General features: G+C 35.3%; 3 protein-coding genes across 4 annotated transcripts; 1 reads left to right on the forward strand and 2 right to left on the reverse strand.

Annotated features, from left to right (window-relative positions):
* Nucleotides 1-75: 75 nt before the first annotated feature.
* Nucleotides 76-9,744, reverse strand: LOC119632850 (gustatory and pheromone receptor 32a). Its single transcript, XM_038025982.1, has 5 exons — nucleotides 9,720-9,744; nucleotides 9,582-9,607; nucleotides 1,776-1,838; nucleotides 225-314; nucleotides 76-156 (listed from the first exon to the last, which is right to left on the reverse strand). The coding sequence occupies exons 1-5, from the start codon at nucleotides 9,742-9,744 to the stop codon at nucleotides 76-78; spliced, it is 285 nt and encodes a 94-aa protein (XP_037881910.1).
* Nucleotides 9,745-11,764: 2,020 nt separating this feature from the next.
* Nucleotides 11,765-14,095, forward strand: LOC119633794 (alpha-L-iduronidase). Its single transcript, XM_038027541.1, has 5 exons — nucleotides 11,765-12,240; nucleotides 12,299-12,394; nucleotides 12,456-12,750; nucleotides 12,803-13,749; nucleotides 14,016-14,095. The coding sequence occupies exons 1-5, from the start codon at nucleotides 11,769-11,771 to the stop codon at nucleotides 14,093-14,095; spliced, it is 1,890 nt and encodes a 629-aa protein (XP_037883469.1). The 5' UTR covers nucleotides 11,765-11,768.
* A 184-nt stretch (nucleotides 14,096-14,279) lies between these two features.
* LOC119633998 (coiled-coil and C2 domain-containing protein 1-like) lies at nucleotides 14,280-18,333 on the reverse strand. Of its 2 annotated transcripts, XM_038027892.1 has the most exons (7): nucleotides 18,183-18,333; nucleotides 16,463-18,070; nucleotides 16,258-16,409; nucleotides 15,919-16,198; nucleotides 15,703-15,854; nucleotides 14,540-14,630; nucleotides 14,280-14,488 (listed from the first exon to the last, which is right to left on the reverse strand). In XM_038027892.1, the coding sequence occupies exons 1-7, from the start codon at nucleotides 18,237-18,239 to the stop codon at nucleotides 14,369-14,371; spliced, it is 2,460 nt and encodes an 819-aa protein (XP_037883820.1). In that variant the 5' UTR covers nucleotides 18,240-18,333; the 3' UTR covers nucleotides 14,280-14,368. The 2 variants fall into 2 exon arrangements, with proteins under 2 accessions (XP_037883820.1, XP_037883821.1); XM_038027893.1 differs by lacking the exons at nucleotides 14,280-14,488; nucleotides 14,540-14,630 and adding an exon at nucleotides 14,910-15,000 and having other exon boundaries at nucleotides 18,183-18,332.

The raw sequence follows: 18,333 nt of genomic DNA on the forward strand, positions 1-18,333 counted from the left end.
AAATATGAATGAATTTCTATACATGTTTGTATCGGTGTTCGTCAATAAAATTGAAAAACCAATTTGACTTTTATTTCACTGTCCATGATTAATGTTTTCCTCTAGTTGCTTAAATTGCATCAATATAACTAAGTAAGTTGTCACTGCTGAAAATATCTAGAAAGAAATAAGAGATCCATTATACATATAATTCAATAACATTTCTAATATCTCGTTAATCTTACATTAAATAATGTTCTATTGCTGATTGTAAAAAAGCCTCGAGCCGTAAATTGTACTGGCTGCCCAATGCGGCTTGTCAGGAAATTGTCAATCTAAACGAAAATGTGATTAAATGTATAAATTTAGCAAAAGATAATGGGAAATATATGGATCTAAGGAAAAGTGGGCGGAAGAGTGTACAATTTGCACGTCTAGAATGAAAACTGCAAGGTTGCGTAAAGCTCATTCTATACGTTGAAGAATGTTGTAAGAGTAAGTTGCATATTTTGTTGGGAATGTTCGGTATATATAGTAGGTATTTTTGTGAATCAATTATGATTATCTTTAAACTTAATATTTATCCAAATGCTAGAAATATTTACACCAAGAACTGAGAATTGAGAAAGAAGTCGGAAATTTAGATACGTATCACATAATTATTAGAAAGAACTAAAAACTTTTCCTCATTTTATCCTAATGTTCCCAAAAAGAAGCCTAAGAGACTCTATAAAGTGTATATATGTTGACTTCAAATTTGATAGTGGAAATTGGGCAAATTGGTCAGAGCACACGCACGCAGTAAAGAGTTTAGTAAACTAAACGCGACTTTGCTTCTGTAAGAAAATTTTTTGCGTTTTTGCTCATTACTCCAAATTATAATAAAAAAAAAATAGAACGCTGAAGAAGGCCTTTCTACATTTACTTTACGAAACACTTTGCTATGCATACGCAAAAATGAAAAAAATCGGAAATGTCTCCTCGCGGTTGTAGGTGACTTAATGTCTTTTTATAGCACTTTCCTTATTATACTCATAAGGCAAGTAAGACGAGAATGTTTAATCACAATACCGTCAATATTAATATCACATAAAGAGAGGGAAAGAGTAAAATGCGCCAAGCTAAGTAAGTGAATTCAAAGTTAGTTATAACGGACGTCGCGACTTCATGGATTAATTGTGTTAATTTTCCCGCCATAATACCGTCGATATGGTCATCAAATAAAAGGACCAAGTGCACCAAGTTAAGTATGCTAATTCTTAAATAGTTATAGTGGACGTCTTGACGTGCTGGATTAATTTTTTCTGAAGAATAGCTTTTAGTGAACCAAAAGGCGTAAGATAAACGGTGTCCCATTCACCTTTTCCATAATTGTAAATGAAGGAACGGGGACAAAAAAATTGTAATGGTCACGGGTATGCAATATTCCTCCCCGGCCGAATATAACTTTATACTTGATTAATAAAAGTTACTAGCAAGCAGGTGCTTCACGTTGAGTATAATTTCTCATTTTTGCCCTTCAAATTGAGCCCATCTATTTGTGGTGTCCAGTGCCGAATTCTACTAAAGCCCTACTATAAACTTTTTATAACAAATTTTAAACTTTCAATTCGGGACAGGGGCACAGTTTAGGGTAAGTAAAATTACTAACGGCCTAATCCAACGTTGATAAGAAGTATATCTCTTGGGAAATTTTGATGTTTAAGTCTTGAAATTTTATTCACCCTTGTAGTGTCGTGACGGTTCAAAAATTAATTAATTAATTAATTAATTAATTAATAAAACTTAATACTTACAATATTTTGATTCGTCTTTTCTGCAATGTGAATTCGTGCCAATATTTGCGGAAACAAGTTAGCCTAAGAAAGGGAAATGATGATCGTTAACTAAGGGATTTTAACGTATTTTACATTGCTAGTTTGAAACACCTTTCTGGCCACCAGGTTGAAACAGTGGCATAGCAGGATTAACAAAAGCGTGTGCATAACCACAATAATAAAGGATAATGAGACTTTTGATTGGCTTATTTCCTGCGGGCTAATAATCCAAACGAATATGTAATAGGTCTTGCTTGCGATGGCGAAGAAAGCGTGACCGACATAAAAAAGTAGGATAAAAGTGCAATAGTCGCTAATGAAATTGTGGATGCGCAATAATTTGCGGTACATTTGCAATACGAAGCCAAGCACACGGGTATGCGAAGATGTTCGATTTTGGACCGTTCTCTCATATATGCCGCATGTGAATGTTGTAGTAATGTTGTTTAGATAATTGAATTGCGTTGCAACCGTACGCATTAGTGATGAAATAAAAATAATATATAAATCTGGCACGATTTTCTGAAAACCATACAGTATAGCTTGTATGCTTATGTGAAATGCAGGCGACACATCAATGGCAACGATTTTCAAAATGATCACACAACACTGCAGCGTTAACATAATTATAGTGAAAGTGATTGAGAAACGAGCCTCGTTCGCGTCAACACATTTCCCATATTCTTTCATTTCTTCGTAAATTTTCAAGATTCCATTAATAATTTTTTCAAGTAACTGATAGTGTTTCGTGCAAAACCATATTGTTACGATGTAGTGAAGAAAGTTTAACGAGCTGTCTATCCATTGAGGCTCGTCGCTTGTTTCCATGGCGGTTATCAAGTGTAGATTGTATAAACTGTAGACAGGTATTACAAGCATCAGAAATCTCATTACAATGGTATATAAAGTTTTTGTTGGCGATCCTAACTGGTATGATGATGCAGTCCCATATAACGGTATTAAACTAATAATTTTCAATGGAAACATTATAATCCTTAAATCATTTAAAATCGTATAATTTTCTTGGCTGATTGGTTTTACTTTTGCGCTCCATTTACGTACAACTTGAGACTTGAGACTACGAACTTTAAAGTACATCTTCGAGAAGCGATTAACGTAACTACACTGTTATTAACATTTACACTTCATTTTGTTGTTCTTCCACAAAAGTGCATTAAGACAATTGAATTTTTATCTTTCTATACTAAATTATGCATAAATTTAATTATACATGTAATTAGCTGGAATATGTAACAGTCGCATATCATCAATGTCGCAAGTGTTTATTATTGGGAATTAAGTTTCGTTGTGCAGCACCCTATTGTCACCTAGAAGTTGAATATGTTGATATATCATCAGGTTGTGGTCGAAAAATCGAAACGAGTTTAAAGTCATGGAAAAGAAAAAAAAAACTCCTCTAAATAAGAGAAATTCGATCGATATCGTCCGTGTTTCCTGTGTGTGTGTGTTTCAGCTTTATAGCTCTGTACTTTGTAGTGCATATAATACATAATATGTAGGTTTAATTTTTATCCACTTTGATGATTCTAACCAAAAGTGAATGGGTTGGCGATCTAAACACACCAACCACGATCTTGTGTTAGAACGAAGTGACCGTTCATTTACATCTTACATTTCATCAATGGTCAAATAAAAAGTTCGTGATGTTGTCAATAAAATTTCAACCCATTTTTGTTGGCTTTTGAGCAGGTTCTATTAAAACAGACATATATATCCTTCTGATGGAAAACATTTTGTCCTTGTTCTGGTAATACCATAGTATAAAATTTCTCCTATTTATGGATTTGAACTGGATCAAGTGATTTTCCAAGACCTCTTTTCAAGAAGAGAATTTTGCGGCGAGCAAAACAAATGTTAATCGAATACAGCGAGATCGGGATTACCCGGTTTTTGCATTTCCCAGCAAAGTATTTTTTTGCGTGAAGTTCAGTTACCCTTACCGTATATTAGACACTTTTCATCGTTGTTAATATTTTTGAAAAAAATCTTGATTTCCTTTTTGCATCGATGCTGTTCCAGTTTTTTTATTGGTAATTCAATATTTCGTTCCTCAAGGATGTTATAAAATGAATTGTCAAAATACTTGCCTCGCCCATTTTTTTGAAGAATTTTATCAATTTTGTCAATAAGTGGTCGATCAGCGATCGTTGGAAATGGAAAAAGATAAATTCCTGATTTTGATAAACCATATTCATCATGAACGCTAAACACATGGGCTTTATAAGCCTGCGAAGACTTATCTCTGAAGTGGTGCATTGGAGTATGGAGCGGATTGCTTTTAGCTCATTTTCAAAACACAATTAACATATTTGGTTTGCTTTTGTTTTTATACCCCACATCATTTATGGTCCAAGATATATTAAGCTACATCAGGGGCATAAGACTTTTGACCCACTTTTTACTACACCGATCGATTCAGAAAGTGATTCTGAATCAGTCTAAGTGTTCGTGATACTGATTACTATTTTTGATATATTTGGAAGCCCTTAACTCATTCTTTCGGGTATTGCAGAGAAGATCAACATTTCCATTTATGTAAAGTGTTGACGCTGTTGGAGAGCTGATAGCGAATAGTTTAACGAACGAAAGAACATTGCAGAGAAATATAAAGAAGCGAGAGACAGTCGTTAAGTCCAAGTAGTCGAGTCGAAGTTTTAAATTCACACAGTTGTCAAGCAGATGTCGTCGACGAGCCAAGTTGTAAACTCTTACAAGCGTTACACATATTTTGCTTAATTTTATAGATTCCTTATATATATAGACAATTTTGATTTTAAAATACTTTTCAATTCTTTACTTTCCTGATGCGCATTTATCAACACTTGATGATTTTTGAATTTGAAGTTTTTTATTTTGTTTTGTTTTCTTTTTTAATGAATTTATATGTAATTAAAACTCAGAAGAATTTTTTCTAACTGATCGTTGTTGTAAAATAGCTTTAAAATTTTAAAAATGAATAAAATTATTTTGTGCTATTATTTAATTACGGTTATAATTGTTGGAGCTCTCTTGGGCTTTTCATATCTTCTTTATTTGTATTTAAGCATGGATGATAATTGGTCTGAGAACACTGATCAAAGCTTAAATTTTACAAATACTCCTGGCTGGTCATGAAAAATGTGCAAAAAATTGTTATGAAAAATTAGAACATTAAGATTACGATTTATTATTGTTACTTCAAGCTGATGATGGGACGATGGGATTCGCCTTATTTATATAATCGGGGAATGCAGAACTTTGTGAAAGCATTGAAGCTTGCAAAATATCAAAGGCAATTACAATTAATCCAAATATTGATTATGTCGGGCATATCTTCTCCCATTTAGTTTCGAACTGCTTTTTGGTTAGTCCACATGCAGACTAAATCGAATTTATTCGGGAAACCATTTTGAAGAAGACTCAAGTTTTTTGTTTTTCGCTGCCCAAACCACTATGGAGGCAATAGCAGAAGGGCCGAGATAAAGAAATATTATGGAAATGAGGCATTCCGACTTAAAAGAGGCATTCGCATTTCATCCAAGTATTTTCAATATTTTTATCAGGTATCAAAATTTATTCTAATGCCTTTTGATCAGAAATTAAGCTCATAATAGATTTTCTTTTTTCAACAGGTTCCATAGTGTCGGTAATTACTTTAGAATATGGAGACCTTACTTTTTGCGATAAAACCAAACTGGCGATAACACATACTTAAATCCGATGGCAATGCTAACTAATTCGATCACGACCAATTGTTGACGTTAGACGTTTGCTCAATTCGGCATTTTTAACAATTTTCCCTTATATTTGTTATTAATATAACTAACTGAACTCAAAGTGTATTATAACGACAACGCTGCTTGGCGCGCAAAAGATTATTATTTGCTTCCTATTTTATAAGAAATATTAGGTAGGTTTTGTAGTCCTAAGACTTCTGAAATGCTAGCGGAATTCAGTTCGTTTCATATACGATTCGCGAAGTGGAATCTTTATATATACGACAATTGATGAATAAACTCTTTTTGATGTAGTTAAACATTTTCGTCGCAACACAGCTTTTGAATAAAGGTCTTTTAAATGATGAAGATTGGCAAGCTAACCATTTCGGACAGACCTTTCAAAGTGCAAGTGAAGATCTAATTGATATTGCAACGAACATAAATCCCGTTGAAGTTAATGTAGCGGCTGCTGGGGTTAATCATTATACAGGCAGACAGAAGGAGAGACGGACTTGGTTAAACCGATGCAAGGTTTGATGCTGATTAAGAGTGTGCACGTTATATAGGATCTGTGCAGTTCCCGTCTGAACTTTGCACCGACTCGCCATCCTCTTATTAGATTATAATTTATGAAAATGTAGTTTTTTCTCTTTACATTAGTTCGTTTAGGGTACACGGGGTGAGTCACAACTGCACTTATTATTATTATTATTATTAATTTCGCCAGAGAAATAAATTCTAAGACTAAAACTCTTAAAAGCACTAGCGTCTAAGGCTATCGGCTTTTTATTAAAAACTCTACCGCACTTGAGATTCGAACCCACGACCATTGACTTGCTAATCGAGATTCCTCCCCTTCGGCTACTCAGGCGGATAAATTTTTTTAGTTGTTTCCCTATTTCAACCTCATGCCGATTCTGTCATGCCTTTTGTGATATCAAAACGTCAAACAAGTCGCGATGGCAATTATTTATCTTTGTCCGTGAAGCCTGTTCGCACGAATGCAGTTGAAAAGCGAGACATCAATTTAAAAGCAGGTACTTGCGAATAAAATATTTCATCATCTTATTCTGATCGAAAAGGCACAAATGAATCGTGGTACACATGGTATAGGAAAAGGAAAACGGACTGAAATGGTCTGGTTTCACCACAACAATCCACGGTGTCTTAAGTTGATGGCTACAAAAGTGAAATTTGAAGAATTCAATTTTGAATTGCTATATAATCCATGGTATTACAGATCTGTCCATGATTGGCCATTAGTCATTGTAAAAATTCAAGCGTATCATAAAGGTCTTCCCAAATGCTTGTATAAAAGAGGCATCGAAATGTTAGGCCAGTGTTGCATTGGTTGGACCACCCTTGATAAAAAAAAATTAATTTAAGTAACAACCTTTTTAGAAGGAAACATGTCGAACAACCTTCGAATAGTTAAGCCAAAGTCTACGCACTATACTTATGGTTAACTAAGTGTACAAAGGGAAAAGTAGAAATTAAAAAATTGTTTTTATACCTATCGCTGATAAATGAAAGGAGATGGATGTGACAAATGTTTGTGGTTTCGTCAAAATGTAACATCCAGCAGAAAGCTTCAGAGGTCCCACAAAGTTCATATTTTCATGATTAGCATCTTAAATTCTAAATATGTGCTATGTCCTAGCGTCCGTTTACGGTTCTCGCTTTATGCCCGCAGTGTCGATGTGGATGGCTCTTCTGGAACACTTTTCCCCTTGGAATTATCGTAATAGAAGCATTTTTCATCGCCAATCACTATACACCACAGAGAAAACTTTTTTTTTTTTGTCTGGCTAGCAACTAAACTGGGATGTTGAAACGGTCCCAAGTCGAATTTTCATCCACTTCGCACGGTAGGCATCCCACACCCGCTCCGCTTCCCGTCCCCGTCCCCATGCCTTTTTTCGACCTTTCCCAACGAACGTAAACGACTAGGAGCAGAAGCGCTCCCCAAAAGTGCTTTGAGAGATTGAGCTGGAATATACTAAATCGAAAACCGTGATTTTATGCAAAGAAAGGTCAAAATAATTGAATTTAACCATTATGTCCGTTGATATTTCGCTTTATCATTTTCATCAATAGATGTCGTTGATCGAAATACTTGCAAGCAACTAATATGTTGTTCTTCTAATATTTCCCACGACCGCCGCTCTATGGTGGAAATTTGCTTGAGTCTTGTCACTGTAGATTTGTAAAAATCATCTGTCTTTCTAATTGAATGGTAGTCGGTCGCCCTTGCCTGACTATCCACCAAACCACATTTCCAAAGTACAGAGTTTGTAGTAATCCCATATTTCCATTTGTTGTCATTCCGCCGTCTCTTTATCTTTATCTTAGTTTCTCAAAATTATTTTTTATATTTCATCTTGAACTTCACGCATTATTTACAGTTCATTTTGTTTAAAAATAGAAAAGTGGAAATGTTTGTCTTTTCTTTTTTATTTTTTTTTTTTGTAGAATTTTTTTGAAATTTGAAAAATTCTAGTAGAAGACATGGTTACATTTGCAAAATTTGCGAATATTGAGTCCTCAAAATGGTGTATTTTGATATGTGCCTTATTCATTCTCAGCGTCGTTTCCGGTCTATCGCATTATTTGTACAAATATTTTGATGGCAAGAATTACTATCATGGGGATCCAGTGGATATCAAATCGAAATCATATTTTATTGACACGCCCGGATGCAGATTAATGGCGTTGAATGTTATGAACGATCAATTAAGAAAATATATTAAGAATCTTGAAAAGCCCTATTGCGGCACACGTTTGCTGCGTATCAGCAAAAATGGTTCACAATTATGGATCAATGTGGACGAAAAAGGACTATTAAAAATGTACAATGTCACAAAATTGGAAGATATTTTGTGCATTTATTCTATATTTGAGCGCAGAACAGATTTTCAAAACATAATTCGCGATACAATGGCCTTTAAATTGAGTTATCGGGAACCAGTTAATCTAAAAAAGGACATTGACCTTTTGCGAGTGGAATGTTGGCGTGAAAAGGTATTAATTAATATACCAAGATTGTTTTTACGTTTTAAACCGTACAAAGCTAAATGACTCTACGGAAGGAGAAGATGACAAAGTAAGTTGTTTTTGTTACGATAAAGAACTTATTGGATACATTGACTTTTGCAGACAAATCGGCTGTCGGTAATGATTTTAGGTATAGACGCTCTCTCACATATGAACTTTTTGAGGCAGATGCCCGAAACCGCTCAGTTCATTAAACAAAATTTATCGCATGTGGAATTCTTCGGTTACAATAAAGTGGACGCAAACACTTTTCCAAATTTGATTCCATTACATACTGGACTTAAGACCAAGCAATTAAGCGAATTCTGTAACATATCAAGCGAAATGGACGATTGCCCTATCATTTGGAAGCAATTTAAGGATGCTGGTTATAAAACGGCTTACGGTGAGGACGTTCAACATTTAACACTCTTTCAATACGCTCTCGACGGCTTCAAGACTACAGACCTACAGACTTTTATTTTCGAACCTATGCATTGAAGATGGCCAAATTCAAATGGTGGAGAGATAGAATTGCTATTGGATTACATTCGAAATTTGGTTCCGTTTATGCAATACAATGATTTCTTCTCGTTGTTCTGGACCATCAGCCATTCTCATGTTGATCTGAATTCACCACAATTTTTGGATAAACCCATTCTGAACTTATTGAAACTATTTGATAGGACTAATATTCTTAACACAACTGTAATATTCTTAATGAGTGCTCATGGTTTTCGTATGGGAGACTATCGCCTCACGCATCAAGGAGAATTGGAGGATATGGAACCCCCTGTTAATAACTCTTTTTACCGAAATGGTTTGAGTCAAAATATTCCAAAGCCACAAATAATATGCGTATTAATGCCAATCGACTGACAACACATTTCGATGTCTACCCAACTATGCTGGATTTGATTAACTTGGAGCATATTTCTGACATAAGCATACAAAATCGCATTATCGAGCTGGCGAAAAAGTCACGCATGCCACGAAGCATAAGTTTATTTCTACCGATATCCGATAGACGTACCTGTTTCCTAGCCGATATTCCAAATACTTATTGCGGTTGCTTTGACAGAATTTCAGTACCAATTAAAGATAGCATGGTTCAGTTCGCCGCAAAATTCATTGTGGATGAAATTAATCAAATACTAGAACCACACCTTACGAAATGTGCACAGCTTAAATTGCATCTTATTCGTCATGCCAGCTTTATGTCAAACGCTATCCGCTTCGCGGAATATCATCCATATTGGCTTCAAGATGTATTCGTTCAACTGCAAACCGAGCCCGGCTACGGTATATTCGAAGCAACCGTCAGAAGTACGACAGGAAGAACAACTCTAAGTGATGACATCACGCGTATTAACCGTTACGAAAATCAAAGTTATTGCGTGAACGATGCCAATCTAAAGAAGTTCTGCCGATGCAATTTACTGACAACGTTCAACATTACTGCAATTACTGACAACGATCAACGATTGTTGGGCTAAAAAATGTTAAACTTTATGTTGACAAGAGTACTTGCATTGCCGTTTTAACGTGTTTACAAAGCCAAAGTACGAGCACTTTATTGTGAGTACCGTTTTTGTATTCATATACAAATACCTTATATATGTATTATTGGGAAAGTTTAAAATGCCTAAAAAGCAATCAGTAAATGTTTATACCGTTTTCATTGCAGTAATTCATACATTTTCATTAAATCATAGTAAAGTATTTGAACTTGAGGAAATGAAAGTTAAAAATAAAATTTAAGTGATCGTGCAAACTAACATTGTCTGTTGTTTTGCAAAGAGAGTACAATTTTCCGGACATAAATAAAGAAATCATTTTGTTTAATTTATTCAATTTGTGTATGTAGTCATCTAAAAAAAAAAAAATGTTCCTCATTAGCAACTGATAGATCACTTTGGAAGACGAATTGAGAAATGGTCATGATCAAGTTGTTATATTGCGCAGCAAATTGTATATATTTTATAGGGTCTCTGGAACGTAAGAACAAAAATAGTAGTGGTTGGCTGTAACAGAAACCCCATTGGACAACCTTTCATTTTCGAAAGCTTGCGTATATTTAAAATCAAATCAATCATTGGTTAAAAAATTATTATAGAACTATAGCTAAGAATATGCTAACTATAGGTAAATTCGTACGACTATTTAGGTCACACTATGAGCAATTTCGGGGCTCGAGAGAAAAGGTTTTGGATTTTAGTTCCAACCTCAGCGGGTGGACATGCATAAGAAAAGACTTCACATTCAAAAAACAAATCTGTACACTTTTGCGTCTACACTTTAAAAAAAAGTTGAAAATTATCAGTATTTTGTGCAATTGTGTACGGATCGACGGTAATCTGATGAGAATGCAAACTTCGAATTTGGAAAAAATTATATTGAATGACAAAGATTTGAAATAGCTGTCCTTCACGTTATTACATGGAGGGACACGGCCGTCGCGATTTCCTTAGTCAGATGTATATATATATATATATATATATATATATATTTGTCGTCTGAATGTTTTAACATTATCGTTTTGTAAGAATATAAGAAATTTATATATTTTATCTTAATTTTCATTTAAATCTATACCTGATTTCTTAGTAATTATAGGAGAAATGTAAATCCGAATAAACTGAGTACACTAAGGGAATATTTAAGGAGAAGTTAACACTACGAACTAGGCTGACAAGTTTGTATTCAAAATGTAAGAGATTTATAATAAAAAAACCGGCATCTCTTAATAGATTCCTGAATTCGTCGTAATTAAGAATATTTATGTAACTCATGTATGCATTGAATATAAAATATATCTTAGTTTAACAGGGTTGTATTTTTTTTAAGTTTTTTCAAGTACCGAGTTATAGAAATAAACAAAATTTGTCTTATCATTTATAATAATCGGTAGCATCAGGTGCATCGATCAATGGCAAAGTGTATTCAAAGTTCTAGGAAAGGTTTTTCGAGGCAAATTTTGTTTCGATAATAGTAAGTGGTCTTCTTTGATCATAATTTTTGTGGCATAAATATTGATATAAAAAATTGTGTTTCCGTTCCGTTAATTTGATATAAGGAAATGTTCACTTGCTCTCAGAAAGTGCACCATAAGGTATATTCTAGGATTTCACATATCAAATACAGTACTGTTGCTAATTTTTCGCTCGAACACAAAGTTCAGTTTTCTTCATTAATCAGCCAAAAAAAAAACAACAATTTAATGAATAGCACAATATTATATTTGGAAATTTTGTATTTGATCTCTCTGCCTGTGCAAAATTCAATCGGGAATGATATCGGAAGGGAAATATATTATAATTTACCTAAATTTTGGACCAACACCGGCCTATGTCCGGCTGGTAAGCTTACACACGACGATATTAAAGCATCTCTCCTTTCCGAAGCAATGCAAATGAATTTACTCCTGATATCATCTTTGCCTGATGGTGCCATAACGCACATACGCATTCACTGGATGCTTGAATTAATTAAATTTATACAATTTAATCAAAGTGGTCAAGCACAATATAATTTTGACGTCTTAGATCGTTTCTTGGATGATTTGGATGAGATGCATTTAAAGCCTGTCTTTGAGTTTATGGGAAATTTATCGAATCTTTTTACCAAAAATCCAGCTCATAATTACTTTCTGTGGGAGGATTTGAGCTATCAAGTGATCAAACGTTATCACAGTATGTAAAAGGTATGTCGATTAATCGACTTTTTAATAGTTGTGTCATATTCATGCAGATCGCATTGGAATCGAAAGCCTTTTAAATTATCGGTTTGAAACATGGAACGAACCAGATTTACTTGCTTATAACAAATTGAACTTTACCCTTGAAGGTTAGTGAATAAAGAAATTAAGAATTATTTCCTTCGCTCACAAAGACATAGAATTTGATAGATTATTTAGAATACGCCTTCGCTTTAAGACGTGGTTTAGATAAAGCTGGACAAAATCTACGCTTTGTTCTCCGCGGTCCAGCGGGTCTTTTCAAAACTCCTCAAAAACATCCACTCTGCTGGGGCCTCTTGCAATTTTGTGATACTAATATATCCACATGTCCCATCGACATTATAACATATCACCGTAAAGGAATTAACGAGAATGGTGCTGAACTTATTGAGGACTCTAAAAATTTGTGGAGTAACATTTATATGAAATTTCCGACGCTAGCTCAACTACCCATATCGAATGAGTAAGAATTAAAGAAATTTATTTTATCAATGGATACGCTAATCTATGGACAGTGAGGCAGATCCTATTGTAGGTTGGTCAACGGCTCGCGAATTTCAGGCAGATGTTCGTTACGCTGTTACCTTGGTTAACATAACATTGCAGCATTGGGAAGCTATAATTGAGAAGAAGGAATTGCGAAATCTAGAAACTATAAGCCATGACAATGCATTTCTTAGCTATTATCCGAATGTATTTACACAAAGGACTTTATTAGCGCATTTTCGAATCAACAACACCGTGCCGCCTCATTCCCAATTTATACAAAAGCCAGTTTATGCTGCCGTGGGCATGTTATCAAGATTAGCTGAGCTATCCACAAAAGCAGAGTTCGTGACTTGTTCGAGAAATTATTCAATGAAACTATTGAAGACAAAGAGTCTTGAAGCGGGAAAGCCACTATATTTCAGCTGGCTGCTCTTATATACCGATATGGCATATTTTTCTGGTCGATGCATTATAAACATACAAATCCCATTAAACTCTCCAGAAATGTTTGCATATATTGCGGAATCGCTAGACCAAAATCATACGAATCCATATAAGGTATGGCAGAGTTTCGGAAGTCCTGCCTATCCTAATGCCATTGAACGGCAGACGATGAGACTTCAACAAACACCCATTGTACTTTCCTCAGGTTCATTGGACACAAATAAAATCAAAATTGATTTGCAACAGCTTAAACCGCCTTGGATATTGACGTTAAGAGTATGTTCCCATTTCTTGCTCCATAGTATTGGTCCGCCAAGCAGTGTTCTCGTATCTGGCGTAACACATAATGAAGTCCTAATTACTTGGAAAGAATCAAATAATAAATCTAAATACTGTTTGAAAACTTATCAAGTTTGGTATCGCCCTAACTCTAACTCGACACAACAATGGTTGTATATCACTAAAGCAATTCATCTACCTTTCCCTTCGTATCAATATGCTCCTGAGCGGAATGGAATGACAGTAAATGGTGAGCGAGCTTCTCTTATGCATAGTTTTGTAATCATGTCCGCTTATCTGACAAAGTTCCCAATACAATCAAACAATGAGCTTTGTCTGGGGTGTTTCTGATAACACTTGCGTGACATAGTAGCATTCTCTCTTTGGTCGGCTTTTCGATTAATGAAATATTGATGAGAATAAAACTGTATTTAAAATTTTGAAAAAAGAAAAAAATTTCAATATTTGCTAACTATTACTCTTTCTTTTACTTTCAACATCAACTTCGACATATAGGTTACTATAAAGTGAGAGCAGTTGACGTATTTAATAGAACTGGCGATTTTTCGATACCGTATGAATACATTGAAATATAAAAAAAACATTTAGAATAACATAAGCGAACGTCTTTATTTTACTTATGACGAATCGGTTACTCCTTTTTGGACAAGTAGTAACGCTTTTATAAATTTTAAAATTATTAATAATTTATTTTTTATTTATTATTATTTTTTTTTTTTTTTTTTGTTAAGTTATTCTTAAAGCATATTATAAATAACAATAATTTCTTATAAAAAATAAATGGAAATTTACAAAGCAACCTAATTATAAGCAGTACTATCCAACACGTTTCAAAAATCTCGATCTTTCTACGAATCTAATACTAACCACTTTTCCTCTAAATGCTCCAATTGTTTTGTTAAAATGGGATTGCGGAGACGTAGTTTAATCTCTAGTTTCCCACCAACAACCTTGCGACCTTCCATCAGCTGAAATAAAACATAATTATCTCTTTTTCATTAATATCGTAAATTGCTTACATTAAAAGTATCATGCACATCGCATTTCGTTTCCAGCGGTTGCAATTTCACAGTGGCCGTACCGATTAGGTTATCTGAACGTAGGAACCCTCTGAAACAACATATGGGCAGTATACGACTTAATCCACAACAGTTAAATGAGCATCTATTAGAATACGAATTTAGATTCCCCTAATAATCAGCTAAGTATATACACATTCGTTCAAATAATGTTTGCTTAATTGTGAAACAGAAACAGCGAACCGATCAAACTTACTACCGCCTATACTCCCTGATCCTGTGATCCTTTATTCTTCGCGCTTTTTTCGGTTAATTTCAATTTTTTCCTATTCATGAGCAGATCGAATTCGATGGCTGACTTACACGCTTTAAGTTTCAACTCAGATTAACAAATTATACTGAAAGAACGCACCAGACTCATAACGGTATTCCTTGATAGTGGGATAGTAATAACCCAATGCCTGGAATTTCGCGCATTAGTAAGGTAGAGTCGCTTTCGTCCAGGAAATTGAAAGATTAGTTAATGTTGCGACACGGGATACCAAAAGAACTTACGAAAATTGAACAATGCAATGAAACGCCTGAATATAGCATAGCGTTAGCTACCGCAAATATGAAAGGTGATGACACATGATTGTGAGTTTATGGCACCTCACCAGCAAATGCGACATACAACCTATATAATCTAGTCTTGTAACGTGACATATCCAAAGCAATGCATATATATATTCGATTCACGTGACAACACGCAAGAATGATAATGATACCCGTAATAGATACACTCGAACAGTGCTTATAGTAATAGTGCTTGTTATCCAAGCGACAGTACGATAGGTTTTCATTACCCATAGTACCTACGCCTTCTTAATTGTGCGTCTATTAATGAACTCATTTTCATGGTAAAACGTTTGATATGAACTTCTGGTCAATGTGTTATTTTATTTATTTTTTTTTTTTTCTTGTTTTTCTTAAATGACTAATCACTCAGACTACGTGAAAGAAGAAAGGGAAAGAGGTAAAGAGATAGCCGCAGCCTAATATTTAGGTATTGATGAAAATAAAGCAGATGGGATTTTGCTAAATGTTAAAAGCGGAAAAACAAAATAACTATGTCGGGTGCAAAATTATGATAAACAGAACCCAAAGTTTAAATTTATGCATACCCACGTGAAAAAACTTCAAACTTTACACCATGGCGTTTGAAAATTCTCTGAAATTGGCGATTGCCTCTCACAATGTCTACTTTAAATCGTTGATCGTATTCAGGCGAATCCGTGTCTTTAACTAGCGTAGTCTTGGCTCTGAAAGTTTCGTCCTGCATAAGAAAAAAGGATAACTTGTGTTATTATCGCATTCTATAAATGGGAAGTTGCTCTTACATTCAGTAAAGGACATTCAACTTTGACGTATGTATCCACTTCTTTGGGATTCGGGACATTGTAGTTGATGCCACGCACGACCACAATCTCCAATTCATTATCGGCCAATTCTGTATTGCAGTGAACGATGTTAAAGCTGCGTTTTTCGTAGTGAAATTTCGGTAATGGGAAATTTTTTCGTTTCGAATAACGCACCAAGTCCAAATCTTTTTGAACTGTTAATGCTAAATTTTCAAAGCGATTCATACCGCCAATGTCACCCATAGCTTTATGGTGATCTCTAAAATATGAAAAGTAATTTTAGGTATATGATCACAAATAATTCACATTTGTTTGCACCTTGTATTTTTGCACATCATTAGCTGTTTAGCTAATTGTTCCTCTACGCGTACGCGTATATCAGAAATATCATCGTTTGGATCGCAGTCTTCAGCGGTGACAATAGCAAAAGATGCTTCTAAATTTTCGCGTTGAGACGGCGGTACTGGCAACTAAAAAAAAGTAGTTAAGAATAATTTCTCTTTAAAAGTATTCAAAAACTTACTGTGTTCAAATCAACGGGAAGGCCACTGCTGGCAGCATTCAACAAGGCATCGAAGCCTTTGTAGATTTTTAAGTATTCTTTGGCTTGGTCAATTTCACCCGCCTTTTTTGCATCTAAAGCGGCCAGTTTAAATTCCTTTTGACGAGCAAGCAAAATTTTCATTTGCTGTTCGGCCAAGTTGTTTTTTTGCTGATTTCCTGATGTCCGAGTTGTCAGATCCTCATTTCTTGGCGGAGGCTTCGGGGCGACGACAGGTGTGGTTTGGACTTGTGGTGATGTTGGTGTGGTTGTAGTGCACGCCGTCGACGACGTTGAGGAGTCAGATGACGATGGCGATTTCTGTGTTGAGTTTTCCAGTGGTAGCGGTCCAAAACCAGGCGGTACAGGTAATTCATCATATGGTACGGATCGGCCTGCTTTATAGGCTTTTATGGCGTCTTCATATTGGTTCACAATTCTACCGAACCTTCTTGCTTTGCTGGCATTTCCTTCCGCCTTAGCGGACTCTTGCACCGATTTGTATTTGTCTAAACGTTGCTCTAAAGCTTCCAACATTGTATTTTCGGTGATTTGCTTTGCCGAATCAGCTGAAGGTACTACTTGATCAGCAGGCGCTGGTTCTTCCGAATTAGCCTGCATTTTCTCTAGGAATTCCTTGAACTGATCTGGTGGCGGTGGCATATCACTTAAATCTACTTCCTGACCATCTTCGCACATCTTAATGACGACGTCAAACTGTTTAACTACTTTGAGAAATTGCAAGGCCATGGCAGTGTCCCCGGCACGCTTGGATTGAAGAGCCGCAGCTTTATATTCTTGCTGGAGACTGCGCATCTTTTGGATCACAGGGTTAGCGGCATTGGGGGCTTCGTTTGAAGGTTCGTTCTGAGCTTCTGGGTCGACATGTGGTGGTGATGGTGGTGGTGGTGCTTTACGAATGGGAATGGAACCGTTACCGGGCTCTGCCGAAGACCTATCCTGCCCTTCAGGCGTATTGGGTTTTTGATCCGTAGTTACTTCAGCAGAAGGCTTCAAGCTAACTTCCGGTGGTATATCATCCGGATTAATAACTTTACCAGAGCATGCTTGTTTCAATAAATCATTCAAGGTTTTTAAGCCTCGACCAAATCGTCTCACTTTGGAAGCTTCCCCCATCTCTTTTGCGTTCGCCTCAGCCTTTTTATACATTTCAATACGCTGTTTCAATGTCTCTACTATATTTGTAGTTGTAGTCGCTATAAATATTTCTGGGGTTTCGGATGCTTCCATTTGATCGTCTGTTTTATTTTCCAATTCTCCCATTATTTCGATATCTTCTGAGACGGTAGTACTGACGCCTGTAATAGTTTGTAATTCACCTAACAAATCTGGATCGTTTTCAGCGTCATCATCGGCCTCATCATCATCGCTGCCAATATCCTTCAAACTCTCTGCTACCATTTTATCTAAATCATTAGGAGGCATTAATCTAGGCTTCGGTTTAGATCTAATTTTTCCATCATCCCCAGCTATAGCTGCCAACTCTGCCTCCAAATCGCTATCATTCTCGTCATCTGCACCTGAGAAACAACTAGGATCGAAATCATCTGGAATTTCCGTTAATCCAAACTGAAAACCAATTATTTTTGAGGTGACTCATAGTTTTTTTTTTTTTTTCAAAAGCCGAAAACACAAAACTTAAGATGAGAAATCTGTTTAAACCAACTTTAAACCGTTTTACCTGTGATAAATTATGATTTCGTTTTTTTGGTGCTTCAGGTTTTTTACGTGAAAACATTCCAAAAAATTAAATTATCTTAAATACGCTAAAACCTATAAAAATTTATAAGAAACAATAAACTTGTGTGAATATGTTTCCGCAGCTGACTGCC

The sequence above is a fragment of the Glossina fuscipes genome, unplaced genomic scaffold (assembly GCF_014805625.2).
Source record: "Glossina fuscipes isolate IAEA_lab_2018 unplaced genomic scaffold, Yale_Gfus_2 2, whole genome shotgun sequence".
In the NCBI taxonomy this organism is placed as follows: Eukaryota; Metazoa; Arthropoda; class Insecta; order Diptera; family Glossinidae; genus Glossina; species Glossina fuscipes.

What these genes read in the sequence shown, in the direction of transcription:
- LOC119632850 (XM_038025982.1), bottom strand. Translation starts at nt 9,744, where the DNA reads ATGCAATTTAAGCTGTGCACATTTC. An exon ending in ATTTAAGCTGTGCACATTTC is followed by an intron (nt 9,608 to 9,719) that starts GTAAGGTGTGGT and finishes AACCGCAATAAG; the next exon opens with TATTTGGAATATCGGCTAGG. An exon ending in GCAATAGAACATTATTTAAT is followed by an intron (nt 157 to 224) that starts GTAAGATTAACG and finishes ATTTCTTTCTAG; the next exon opens with ATATTTTCAGCAGTGACAAC.
- LOC119633794 (XM_038027541.1), top strand. Translation starts at nt 11,769, where the DNA reads ATGAATAGCACAATATTATATTTGGAAATTTTGTATTTGATCTCTCTG. An exon ending in AGTGATCAAACGTTATCACA is followed by an intron (nt 12,241 to 12,298) that starts GTATGTAAAAGG and finishes ATATTCATGCAG; the next exon opens with ATCGCATTGGAATCGAAAGC. An exon ending in GAATGGAATGACAGTAAATG is followed by an intron (nt 13,750 to 14,015) that starts GTGAGCGAGCTT and finishes TTCGACATATAG; the next exon opens with GTTACTATAAAGTGAGAGCA.
- LOC119633998 (XM_038027892.1), bottom strand. Translation starts at nt 18,239, where the DNA reads ATGTTTTCACGTAAAAAACCTGAAGCACCAAAAAAACGAAATCATAAT. An exon ending in GAAATCATAATTTATCACAG is followed by an intron (nt 18,071 to 18,182) that starts GTAAAACGGTTT and finishes ATTGGTTTTCAG; the next exon opens with TTTGGATTAACGGAAATTCC. An exon ending in ATGATGTGCAAAAATACAAG is followed by an intron (nt 16,199 to 16,257) that starts GTGCAAACAAAT and finishes TTCATATTTTAG; the next exon opens with AGATCACCATAAAGCTATGG.